Source organism: Hypanus sabinus, chromosome 6, assembly GCF_030144855.1.
Source record: "Hypanus sabinus isolate sHypSab1 chromosome 6, sHypSab1.hap1, whole genome shotgun sequence".
NCBI classification, from domain to species: Eukaryota; Metazoa; Chordata; class Chondrichthyes; order Myliobatiformes; family Dasyatidae; genus Hypanus; species Hypanus sabinus.
Window position 1 is genome coordinate 165,987,050 of NC_082711.1, and position 14,244 is coordinate 166,001,293.

Sequence of the window (14,244 nt, forward strand, 5' to 3'; positions counted from 1 at the left end):
TGTTCAGCCCATTCAATAATTTCCAAGTGAGCAAAGGCATTCCTAAAAGTCTTCAGTAAATGTGACACTCTCGTTGTGTACAAAGCTAGGCAGAGAGCTAAACAACTTTCCAAAAATCAGGCAAGATGGAAACTTTCTTCAGGGTTTTTAAAGAGAAAACTGCAGAAAGTTAAGTAAAAGTAAAACACATATTAGATTCAATACAGAATTGTCACAATATATCAATACAATCAACATTAAACAAGAGAATACACATATACAACATTCTATAGCTATGCCGTAGACTAGAGTGAAATCATGGCACAATGACAGCAGAATAGCGATGATCGATAAACATAATACTTCCTTCAAAGTACATCTACTAAATGTTCACCAATATTAAGAAAGGTTCACCAATATTAACTCACGGATATTGCTGTTTTCAGAGCAATTAAAGAGTGGATGAAGATGGATGTGTTTCTACCGTGTTTGCTCCAAGTTGAAATCCAAATTAACCGCGCAGGAAATAATGTAAAAAACGACCTATGAATAAGAAGTGATGTTTGTACAAAACGAACTGCATACAAAATGAACAGCGCCTCTAGAGGCATAACTAAGGTGTCTGGTGTTTGAAAAACAGAAGGGTGCGAGACATCTGGTCCGTCAATACACAATAAATCTAATGCCAGGTGTCAATAAGAAATTGGAGCTGAATTCACAAGAGATTTTCCCTGTGAAAACTCAGTGAAAAGCAAAGAGTGATCTTGCAGACATTCTTCTTTTTAGTTGTTTTGAGTTACAGCAAAAATTGCAGAGATTTGCTCAAAAATTCTATGCATTCAATTCACTGGCCTTATCAGGACATCAAAAGATAGCCAAATAATAAAATATTTCAAAGGTCAAATTAGCCTTAGTGGCCTCCTTACCCGAGCGCCATGCAATTGAATAGATGGATCTTGTTCTTCCATGCTTTTGCAAGCAACTTCTCCTAGCTCCATCAAGCTCGCCTGTGCCATTCTGAAATATCCTTTGACAAGCAGAGCCAATACCTGCAAGCCAACAAAATATATCCCTTTCATATTTTCATCTAATAAGATCTCAGGCAGATTGAGTGACACTGCAGAATCAACCAAGACTGTTACCCACTTGTCACTTCTGTTCCGTAAAGGTTCTGAATTATTTCCTTTCCTCTTTAGCTATAAGACCAAATGTCAAAAGATGCATCTTTCAAAGTAATGTATATGACAGAAATACACTCAGTAGCCACTTTATTAGGTACATGGGTACACAGGCTTGTTAATGCAAGCATCTGATCAGCCAAACGTGTGGCAGCAACTCAATGCATAAAAGCATATAGGCACAGTCAAGAGTCATTGGGGAAGAAATGTGATCTAGATGACTTTGCCAGGGAATAGCTGTTGGTGCCAGATGGGGCGGTTTGAGTATCTGAGAAACTGCTGATCACCTCAGATTTTCACACATGACAGTCTCGAGAGTTGACAGTGTGAAAAACAAAAAAAAAAGTGAGCGACAGTTCTATAGCGAAAATACCGTTAATGAGAAAAATCAGAGAATAGCCAGACTGGCTCAAGCTGACAGGAAAGCTAGGTAACTCAAGTAACCATGTGGTACATCAGTGATGAGCAGAGGAGCATCTCAGAATGCACAACACATTGAAACTTGAAGTGGATGGGCTGCAGCAGAAGAACACACCGAGTTCCACCCCTGTACCTACTAAACTGGCCACTGTGGGTATATTTTCAACGGCGCACCAAACTAATAAAGCACCTTCATTCAATACCATAAAGTATACTTGTTTTTTAAATCTAAAAAGTTAAACAAAAAGAAATCACAAGGTGGGAAGATGATACAATTCGCACCCCATGACCATACCCTGTGATAACAAACAACACTTGCTATGTACTGCATGCCACTGTCCAATAGGACAAAGACCAATAAATTATAACTGGAAAATGTCAGCCACAAGCCTATCACTGGCATCTTCGTCACAGCAACACTGCTGAGATCCTCATTTTCAATGTAACAAAGTTCAAAAAATCCTGTTAAGAGTGTTACAGAGCCATCTCAGGACCCTGGTTAAATAAGGCAATATGAAATCTTTTGAGAAGTCAAATATGGGAAACTACACCAGTGAGGACTTAAAACACGAGAAAGTCGGAACTGACCGTCAAACCTGTCCCACATTCAATATGATCAGAGCTGATCTACGCTGGCCTCACATCCCCTTCCACACCAGTTGCCCCTCACCCGCAGTTCCTATATCTTTCAAATAGGGGATTCCGGTTATTTGGGACATATAGGGATCAATACATTTTAGTCAAATTAGCTGAAATAGTTAAAAATGTATAAAGATGATAAACTACTATTTAACCATGAGTAACAAATTGTGTACTTAAATGAATTACAGAACAAATTAAAACACTACCAATACAGTACCGAAAACTGTGGATTAGTTCCTAATAGTTATCAATGGAGGAATTCATACAGTGCCATGTTTTTTTATGATTGACTGTAATTGAACAAGGGGATGTATGGAATGTCCAGGGAGGGGTAGTGCCTCCAGTTGGAGGGGCAGCTCATTCACCTCTGGTCCTCATCCACACTCAGTCTCACCTGGGAATCCAAGTAGCTGTTTGCATGTAACAGCGGTCACACCCGGTACACTGCTTCGACAGACATGCTAAATCATGTGAGGGTAACCAACGGGCCTCATATCCCAGTGAGACAGGGATATGCCTGACCTAGCATACAAAGTCAGCTCCAGCAAACTGAGCAGATGAGATGTACAGTGAAATCCGATGGCTGAGAAAGCGGTTCAGCAATACTCTGTGAAGAGCGACGGGCATCATGAGGCACAGAAGTCATGGTTACCCACCGCAACCAATGAAGACCCCAGCTGTGATGACTACTTATACCACTAGAACCGACTTCAAAGATTGACAAATTGAAACTGCACTAGTGCAACAGCTTTTCCATTTTAAAAACTCTCCAGCACAGGTTCCCTGTCATCATCAAATAAGATAAGACAACCACCAAATAAATAAAATCAGCACAGACACCTCGTGCAGATAATGGACTGCCTTCATACAATGCCTTTAGACAATTGCGTCCTCCAGTTCTTCATTTTCATAGCAACATTCAAAATGATTGTCAATACCTTCAAAACCTTCACAGTTCCTTACTTGTTGAAGTAGTGAAATAGTTTCCATTTCCGGCATAAGACCATAAGAAATAGGAGCAGAATTAGACCATTTGGCCCATCGAGTCTACTCTGACATTTCAATCATGGCTGATCCATTTCCCTCTCAGCCCCAATCCTCTGCCTTCTCCCCATATCGATTCATGCCCTGACTAATCAAGAACTTATCAACCTCTGGCAGAAATAAACCCAATGACTTAGCCTCCAAAGTCACCTATGGCAACAAATTCCATAGATTCACCACTCTTTGGTTGGAGAAATTCCTCTTCATCTCCATTCTAAATGGACATCCCTCTGTTCTGAGGCTGTATCCTTTGGTCCTAAACTCCCCCACCATAAGCAACACCCTCTCCACATCCACTCATCTTTCCTCACCACTGACTCAAACTGCAAATCAATCTTTATGAAATCCTGCATGAGGACTCCCAAATTCCTTTGCACCTGAGATTTTTAAATTTTCTCTCCATCTAGAAAACAGTCTATGCTTTTATTTCTACCAAAGTGCATGACCATATGCTTCCCAACACTGTATTCCCTCTGCCACTTCTTTGCCCTTCTCCCAATTTGTCCACGTCCTTCTGTAGCCTCTCTGCTTCCTCTGAACTACCTGTCTATCCACCTATTTTCATATCATCCATAAACTTGGCCACAAAGCCATCAATTCTATTATCCAAATCAATGACTTATAACATAAGAAGAACTGGTCCCAACATAAACCCCTGTGGAACACCACTAGTCATCGGCAGCCAGCCAGAAAAGGCTCCCTGTATTCCCACTCCTTGCTCCCTACCAATCAGCCAATGCTCTAACCATGTTAGTACCTTTCCTGTAATACCATGGGCTCTTAGCATGTTAGATTCTCCTTTGTCTATCCTACTTGTTATTTCTTCAAAAATTCCTACAGATTTCAAAAGATTTTCTCTTGAAGAAATAATGCTGACTTTAGCAACACACACAAATGCTGAAGGGTCTCAGCCCAAAACGTCGAGCTGGCCTGCTGAGTTCCTCCAGCACTTTGTGTGTGTGTTGCTCGGATTTCCACATCTGCAGATTTTCTCTTGTTCATGCTGACTTTAGCCTATTTTATCACATGCCTCCAAGTAACCCGAAACCACATCCTTAACAACTCCAACATCTTCTGAATGCTTGGAACCACAATGAGCAAGACAAGTCTGAATTGTGTTACTGCTTACTTCTTGCCAACTATTCGTGACAAAAATCTTGATTTTTTGAACACAGGCACATGCAACTGACGCAACTAAAAAAGTGCTTGATCCAAGCACAGTGGAATGTTGCAATGTATGCTACTGATGCTTGTTAGAAACCATTTGACAACCATCTCCTGTCCCAATTAAGCGGCATAGGGTCCCAAAAAAACAAAGTGTATCCCGACTATTTTCTCGATTAGTTTTTGTTCTTTAGTTGTCCTAAGTAAGTGGCCATCCTGATTAACCGATGGCCCAATTAACCAGAATCCAATGTATTTACCTATCTTCACTTTAAAGATAACCACTATCTTAGGGGACAGAGAATTCCACAAGTTCATTACTCTCTGAGGGAAGAAATTAATGCACATCTCACTTTTAATTGATTGGCCTCTATTTTAGAGCTTTGTTGCCTTGTGTAAAACTCTCCCACTAATAAAAACATCTCAACATCTACCTTGTAATCCCCTTAGAATCTCAGATCTTTGGATAAGGTCACTGCTCATTTTCAAGGGAAATTTTCCAGGGCTGTCTTTACCATGATGAATAAGCCAGAAAGAATATGGCAAGGGAAAATAGAAGAGTGAGTAAAAGATTTAATACATAAAGAGGTTAGGATTAAAACAAAACCTCTGAACAATGCATCAAGCATTAGTATCTCACCTGTAGTGCCTCCACTCGAACCGGAGAAGCTTCATACAAGCTACTTCCTGTGCCTGAGCCAGTGTCACTGTCAGAGTATGACTCCTGCTTTGGCACGGTAATGATGGAAATGCATAACTGGGTCAGCCAGCAGAGCTCCAGCTGTGGGCTTTCCGGGATCTCCTCTTCTCTTTCACGGTTTGCAACCAGCTGGTGTTTTCTCCAGGACTCAGCATCACTGAGGCGGTGGGGTGTCCCTGAGCCGCTGCCCGAGAGGCCTAACGAGCTAGGCTGTTGCAACAGCAGCTGCACCTCAGGGAGAGGAGCCTGAACGGACAGGATAGCCCCAAGCAAAGTCAGGCTGCACACACGCACATTGACATCTAGAGTTTCAGGAGGGAAGAAAGTACAATAATCCTTATGGTTAAAAGCATGGACAGCAATCAACTTTCCTGAACCAGTATCAGAATCAAATGCAGAATCTGACTACACAATTGAAAATGCCCTATTTACAATGCTTAACATGGTAGCTCCAGATCTATGATTATTCAGTTGAAATGATAACTTCATCTGCAGGCTCAATACACAGTAATTCGACACAAACATCAGCTATGTAGCTCCAGTTCTGTAACTTAAACAACACTGCGCAGTGCCAGGTACTCTGATGGCTCAATCTAACACTAACCATAATTAAATCATCTGGTAAAGATTAAACATTAACTTTATTTTTCATATGTACATTGAAACAGAAGTGAAATGATTCATTTGCATCAATGACCAATACAGACCGAGGATGTGCTGGGGATGTGCTTCCAGTGCCCATAGAATGCCCATAAGTTGCTAACATGCAAGTCTTTGGATCAAGGAAGAAAATTGGAGCACCTGGAGGAAATTTGCACAGTCACGGGGAGAACATAGAAACCCCATACATACTGTGATACTAGAAAGTTCGTGAACCCTGCAGAATTTTCCCTATTTCTGCATAAATATGACCTAAAACGTGATCAGTACTTCGCATGTCCCAAAACTAGATAAAGAGAACCCAATTAAATAACACAAAAACATTATACTTGTTCATTTATTTATTGAGAAAAATGATCCAATATTACATGTATTTGTTGGAAAAAGTATGTGAATCTCTGGGGTAATGCCATCTACAAAGCAATTTGGAGTCAGGTGTTCTAATCAATGAGATGAGATTGGAGGTGAGGGTTGTAGAGGTACCCTGCTCTATAAAAAAAGACACACAAATTCAGGTTACTGACAGTTTCCTCTGAAATTCAGGTTCCTCTAAAGAAAGATCTGTTTATGTGCACCATGCCGCGACCAAAACAACTTTCAGAGGACCTTAGAAGAATTGTAGAGATGCATGAAGCTGGAAAAGGCTACAAGAGCATTTCTAAAGACCTATGTGTTCATCAATCCACAGTAAGAGAAATTGTCTACAAATGGAAGAAATTCTGTACTGTTGCTACTCTCCCTAGGAGTGGGTGTTCTGCAAAGATCACACCAAGAGCACAACATGCAATGCTGAAGGAGGTGACAAACAACCCAAGAGTAATAGCAAAAGACCTGCAGAAATCCCTAGACATCCCTTGCTAAGGTCTCTTTTCATGTGTCCACTATAAGAAAATCATTGAACAAGAATGGTGCCCATGGAGGAAACCACAGTTCTCAAAAAAAAACATTGTTGCACGTCTCAAGTTTGCAAAAGACCACCTGGATGTTCTACGCCACTGAGACAATGTTCTGTGGCCAGATGACACAAAAATTGAACTCTCTGGCAGCAATGCACATTGTTACGTTTGGAGGGAAAAGGGCACTGCACACCAACACATAAACCTCATTCCAACTGTGAAGGAGCATCATGGTTTGGAGCTGCTTTGGGAACAATAAATTCAAAATTGTATCAAGACTCTTTATAGGAGAATGCCAAGGTTCAACACCTGAAGTTTAATAGAAGTTGGATAATGCAACAGACAATGATCCGAAAGACAAATCAACAACAGAATGGAATTCGTGTTTTGGAATGGCTGAGTCAAAACATTGACCTTAATCCTATAAAACGTTGTGGAAGGCCCTGAAACAAGCAGCTCGTGTAAGGAAGCCCACCAAAATTCCCAGAGTTGAAACAGTTTTATAAAGAGAAATGGCCTGAAATTCCTCCAAGCCAATGTGCAGTACTGATCAACAGTTACCGGAAACATTTGCTTAAAGTTATTGCTGTACAAGGCGGGGGTGGGGGGGGGGGGGGGGTCACACCAGTTTCTAAAAGCAAAGGTTCACATACTTTACCCAACAATTACATGTAACATTGGATCATTTTTCACAATAATTAAATGAACAAGTATAATTTTTTGTGCTTTTTATTTAAATAGAGAAGAAATAAAGAAGACTCTACAGGGTTCACAAACTATCTAGAACCACCATATCGTGGCAGAAATTGAACTCCAATCACTAGTGTTGTAAAGCTTTATGCTAACCACTATACTACCTTGCAACGGATCTTTGGACCTTTAATTCATGTAGGAAAAATGCAGAGGGAATGGACCCAAACAATAGCAAGATATGTGACCTATAGAAATGGCTTTCTAGCTTGTTTTGAGATACAAACTGGCACCTCAGCATCTAATATGGTTCCAGGTCACACACCCTCATAGTACATTGGCAGTAGTGACAGAACAGGAGAGATCTATTACTCGTGCCCTAAGTCAAGCATTTGGTGCTTTATCTTTAAGAACAGAGTTCAACTTCCCTAAACTGAATTGCCCTCTTGTTAAAAGTTGCATAAAGGATAGAGAGGAAACTAAGTAAATAAAACATATGTTCTCCAGTTCTACCAGTCAGTTAAGCAATGACACGAGCTTGGGATCTGATCTCTTGCTCACATTCTCAGCCAGAGAAAGATGCAGGCATTAAGAAAATGAAAATTATACAGAAAATATAATAACAACAGGAAGTGCATTTTGTAGTCAGATAGGCTGGGGAGGTGTCCAGAATCATCAAAAGATTCAGGAAGGAGAGCTTTGTGGAACTGGTAGAGAGGAAGAATTGAGACCTGGGCCATATAAACCATAAAATGGCTGGGCAGGCTTCAAGGGCCAGGTGGTTTACTCCTGATCCCACTTTCGAGTGTGTTTTCTTGTATGTTAGCCAGTTCTGGTTTCTATCACTGTTCTCTGATTATCCTGACACAGTTGCAACAGTGAGACACCAGAAGCAAAAAGAAAATCTCAACCCATTGCTTTTGGCTACTACAAAAATTCATTCATGGCTGGGTAACTGGGGGATAAAAGTACATAAACCAAAGCTCCTAACTTAACTCTGTACCTTATTTTCCAGCTCTCTCATTTTCTGCCTTTCCTTCCTGACCTAGCTTTTACTTTCTAACCATGTAAAAGGTCCGAAATCCTGTCCCTCTGTATTACAATAATGACTACACTCATTAACAGGCTGTCTGACGTGCTTTCTGACAACCAGAGATCAAAGAAAAAAAAATGCACTTACTGTCCTGCCACAGTCCATCATCCCCACTTTACTCAAGATCCGTGAACAAAAGTGGGGATCTCCTTATATATTTGAAAATAAACAGGGACTTGAGGCGAAGATGGCGATTGTTTAGTTGCTCCGAACTTTTGCTCCGTCATTCTTCCAATCTTTGCACTATATGTCTCCCTTCTTAAACCTTAGTTAGGTATTTTATTTGTTCTCTTTTACCTGCCTGCGAACACATCTATCTTATAATGGCTACCAAAAGTACTAAAACCGGGAAAAAGGAAACTTCTACGACTTTGCCGGCTGACATTCTCGCTGTTTTGGAACAACATCGACAAGGTATTTTAATGGATTTTAGAAATGAATTTAGAACTTCTTTCAACCAGCTGGATTTCAAATTGGATCAGATCAATGCTAGAGTGGATGAACATGCTGAACATTTATCTCACATTGACTCAACTTCTGAAGATTTAAAACGCTGTGTTCAATATCTTGAAACTCTCTGCTCCAACCTAGAGGAGAAGAACAGTAAACTTTTTTCCAAAATGGTGGATTTTGAAAATCGGAGCAGACGTTGCAATCTACGAATTCTTGGTTTGCCAGAGGCCACTGAAAAGGGCTCTCCCGTTGAATTTTTTTCTGATTTTCTCTGTGAGATTTTTGGGAAAGAATTTCTTCCGCCTCCACCTGAGCTTGAAAGAGCTCACAGGATGTATGTTCCTCGTGCAACTCTGGGTTCCCGTCCACGGCTGGTAATTTTGTGCTTTCATCAATACCAGGTGAAAAACCGTCTGATTATGGAGGCACGCTGCAGAGGTACTTTTGCTTTTCAAAATACGGTCATTCGTTTTGTGGAGGATTATGCCCCCCAGGTTCTGAAGATGCGTGCTGAGTTTAAAGGCGTAATGAAAGTACTTTTTGATCGCGGATTCAGACCCTCTCTCCGAAATCCAGCCGATCTTCGAATTACGCTTACTACTGGAGATTATAAGTGGTTTAAATCAGTGAAGGAGGCTGAGGCGCTTGTTGGAAGCCTTCCGGCCACCCTGTCTTCTTCGGACCAGCCTGACCTTCTAAAATGGTTAATAAGTACTTCTCGAAGTAAAACTATTTTTTTCCGAACTCAGACTTTACTTGAATAATTCAGACATTATCTATTGAAACTCTAAGGGCTGTAGTCAATCTCTCCCTGGACTTGGTGCATTTTTTTCTAAATAGATCATCTAAATTTAATGTTTCCCTGCGGACTTTTAGATTGTACTTGTGTAATCTATTTTATTTTTGTATAACTTTATCTATAGAGATCTACAATTGACTTTAACTTGTTTTGGAGGTTTGGAGTTTTTATTGAAGGCCTCCCTGTTGGTTGATTCATAGTTTAAGTTTTGCTTTTTTCTCTGTAAATGGTTGATAAGTACTCTCTTTGAATTTATAATTTCCCCCTTTTCTCCCTCTTTTTCTTTCTTTTCTTTTAATCTTTTATAATTTTTTGCGGGTAGGTTAGTTTTAGTTTTCTTCTGATTTTCTTTGTATTAAGTTTTATACCTCTGTTGAAGTTGTTCCTATTTGTAATTCTGTTTTCTAGTGCATAAATTAGTTATTATTTGCTATAGTATTTATACGGAACTTTTGTTAACGACACAGAACTGGTAGTCATACTTGGGTTAATTTTTTTGGTAGAGCTAGCTGCTTTTTTAGGTAGCCGTCTAGTTTTGGGTTGCGAGGGTGGGGTGGATTCTCCAGTTCCAACACTACTCACTGTTTCTTTTGTTTTCCTTTGTTATTCAGGACATTTCTCTGTTTTGATTCTACGGATCTATGCTTACATTTTTGCTCCCAGACTGTTATTGTACTGCTTGATTTTTTATATGCCTGCTGCCTTCTATGCACTAACAATTGATAATGGTTAATACACTTAAACTTGTGAGCTGGAATGTAAACGGATTGAATCATCCTGTTAAAAGAAGGAAGGTCTTCTCACATATTAAACAACTCAAAGCTGACATTGCTTTCCTTCAAGAAACTCATATTCGTAGTTTTGATAATTCTCAGCTTTTGTCAAAGTGGGTGGGTCAGCATTTTCATTCATCCTTTGCCGCCAAAGCTAGGGGGGTCTCCATCCTTATTAACTCAAATATTCCTTTTGAACTCCATAAGAAGATATCTGACACAAATGGCCATTTTATTATTGTTTCTGGTAAATTATATAATACTAAAGTTGTACTAGCAAACCTGTATGCTCCCAATTTTGATGATATTAATTTTTCTGAACGCTTTTTTCTCCTCACTACCAGATTTAAACTCATACTCTCTTATACTGGGTGGCGATTTCAATTGTTGGTTAGATCCTAATTTGGATCGATCGTCCTCTTACTAGACTACCTACTAAATCTGCCTTAGCTATTCAATCTTTTCTCTCTAATTATGGTATCTCTGATATATGGCGTTTCCTTCATCCTACTGAGAGAGATTATTCTTTTCTTTCACATGTTCACCATATCTTTACTAGAATTGACTACTTTTTACTCGATAATCAACTTATTCCATTTGTCTTTTTGTGTGATTATCAGACTATACTGATTTCTGACCATGCCCCAATTACTTTGTCTTTAAATTTTCCTGGTCTCCCTCAGAGGAATAAACACTGGCGGTTTGATTCGACTTTATTATCGGATGACGATTTTCTAAAATTTATTAAGGATCAGATAACCTTTTATTTTAACACCAATACATCATCTGAAATGTCATCCCAGATTGTCTGGGATGCCATGAAAGCATATTTGAAGGGTCAAATAATCTCCTATACAGCAAATCTTAATAGAAAGTCCTGTGCAGATCGACTAGACCTCACTAATCAGATTAAAGAATTGGATCAACTAATTGGATCAAACTAAGAATCCTGAATTATACAAGAAGCTTGTAGAACTTCAAACTAAATTTAATCTTCTGTCTACTCAACCTGTCGAACGCCAACTTCTTGAAAGTAAGAGTCGCTTTTATATTCATGGTGACAAATCTGGTAAATTTCTAGCCAATCAGCTGAGGCGTTCCAAAGCCAAACAACATATTACAAAGATCTGGAAGGAGAATGGAGTCTTTACATCGGATCACTTAGAAATCAATACTTTATTCTTCTGAATCTCTGAATGAGAATATCTCTGTTGATCATTTTTTAAATAATCTGAATATTCCTTCGCTTTCATCTGATTTTAAAGCTAAACTTAATGCGCCTATATCATCAGAAGAAATATCTTTTGCAATTTCTGCATTGTCTTCAGGGAAATCTCCTGGACCTGATGGGTTCCCCGTAGAATTTTATAAATCATTCTCTTCACTTCTTTCTCCTCAGTTATTCTCAGTATTATCTGAGTCATTTAATTACGGTAAATTACCACCCTCATTTAATGAGGCATCTATTATTCTTTTATTAAAAAGGGTAAAGACCCAACAGAGTGTTCCTCGTATAGGCCGATTTCTTTGCTTAATGTTGATGTTAAAATCTTGGCCAAAGTTTTGGCTTATAGATTAGAAACTATTATTCCCTCTATTATTTCTGAGGATCAAACTGGTTTTATTAAAAACCGTCTTCCTTTTTTTAACATTCGGCATTTATTTAACATTTTATATTCACCTCCAACTGGGATTCCTGAATGTTTTATTTCCCTCGATGCGGAGAAAGCATTTGACCGTATAGAGTGGAACTACCTTTTTGCAGTTTTAGAAAAATTTGACCTCGGTCAAAGTTTTATCTCTTGGATCAAATTGCTGTATCTGTGTCCTACTGCCTCTGTTTTGACTAATTTTCAGAAATCCCAGTTATTCAACCTCAAACGTGGCACTCGTCAGGGATGCCCTTTAAGTCCCTTTCTCTTTGATTTGGCTATAGAACCTTTGGCGATAGCATTTCAAAATTGTCCTGAATTGACCGGGATTTGGAGAGGGGGTGTTGAGCATAAAGTTTCTCTTTATGCTGATGACTTATTACTTTTTCTTTCAAATCCGTCTACATCCTTACCTCCAATGTTTTCACTTCTTGATCAGTTTAGCCAGTTCTCTGGCTACAAACTTAATTTACGTAAGAGTGAACTTTTCCCAATTAATAAAGAAGCAGAAGAATTAACATTCCGTGATCTCCCTTTTAAAGTAGTTCATAATCAATTTACTTATCTTGGGATTACAGCCACAAGGAAGTTTAAAGATCTTTTTCGTGAAAATTTTGCCAATCTTTCATATACTATAAAACAGAGTCTGTTACAATGGTCACCTCTATCTATGTCTTTGGTAGGTCGTACTAATGTTGTTAAAATGTATGTTCTCCCTAAACTTTTATATTTATTTCAATCAATCCCAATTTTTATTCCTAAATCTTTTTTTGATTCATTAGACTATTACTTTGTCATATCTGTGGAAGAATAAGTGCTCTAGAATTAATAAAGTTTATCTCCAAAAATCTAAAAAAGAGGGTGGCATGGCTTTACCTAACTTTCGTTTATATTATTGGGCAGCCAATATACGTCGTGCTACCTTTTGGTCTTTTTTCCATGGCCAACCCGAGTGCCCTAATTGGGTGGCAATGGAGTTGAGTTCCACTAAAGATTTATCTATTTCTGCACTTCTTGACTCTGTACTCCCTAGTAGTTTGTCCAGATTAATTGTTAATCCTCTTGTTAGACACACTTTGCGTATATGGGCTCAGTTTAGGAAATTTTATGGTTTCCATGGTTTTTCCATTTCTAGCCCTATCTTACATAATCACCTTTTTTTACCTACTACGTATGATTCAGCATTCCATGATTGGTATAGGAAGGGCATTAGACATTTTGAAGATCTTTTTATCTATAATCGCTTCGCATCTTTTCAACAGCTCTCTGCTAAGTTCAATCTGCCCAATGCTCATTTTTTTAGATATCTCCAAATTAGACACTTTATTAATCCTTTAATTCCTAACTTCACTGAAATGCCTGAGAAAAATATTATTGATTTCTTTCTTTCTATTAATCCACTAGGTAAAGGTTTAATATCATTTATTCGTGATAAATTAGCAGCCTTACGACATGCCCCGTGGATAAAATTAAAATGGCTTGGGAGCATGACTTAAATACCTCCTTATCTGATGAGACTTGGGACTCGATTCTCAAATCGGTTAATTCAACCTCTCTTTGTGCTCGCCATTGCCTTTTACAGTTTAAGATTGTTCATAGAGCCCATATGTCTAAATCTAAACTATCTCAATTTTACCCTAATATTAGTCCTCTTTGTGATAAATGCAAAAGTGGTGAGGCCTCTCTCATTCATATGTTCTGGTTTTGTCCTAGCTTGGAGAAATTTTGGAAAGATGTCTTCATAACGTTATCATATATTCTGAATCACGACCTAGAACCTAACCCTTTAATTGCTTTGTTTGGTTTTTTGGGAGAGACAGATTTACGTCTGAGTTCGACTAAATGTCGAATATTATCTTTTGCTTCTCTCCTGGCTAGACGTTTAATCTTCCTTAGATGGAGAGATGTTGCCCCGCCCACGCATGCTCAATGGCTTAACGATATTATGGCCTGCTTAGACCTTGAAAAAATTCATTATTCAGTTCTTAATTTGGATATAAAGTTCCATAAGGTCTGGGGACCTTTTATTGAGTACTTTCATAACCTTCCTCTTAACTAAGGTTTTTTTCTCGGTCCCTTGCCTTCAGCTCCTTTTTTTTGG

At 38.9% G+C, this 14,244-nt stretch overlaps 1 protein-coding gene across 1 annotated transcript in view; it reads right to left on the bottom strand.

The window, feature by feature from the left end:
- The window catches only part of heatr6 (HEAT repeat containing 6), a 73,163-nt gene that overhangs the window by 20,335 nt on the left and 38,584 nt on the right, over nucleotides 1-14,244 (bottom strand). Inside the window, exons 12-13 of the mRNA XM_059973383.1 lie at nucleotides 5,068-5,429; nucleotides 906-1,028 (exon numbers count right to left, since the gene is read on the bottom strand). Coding sequence (XP_059829366.1) covers nucleotides 906-1,028; nucleotides 5,068-5,429 — 485 coding nt within the window. The remainder of the gene's footprint in view (nucleotides 1-905; nucleotides 1,029-5,067; nucleotides 5,430-14,244) is intronic.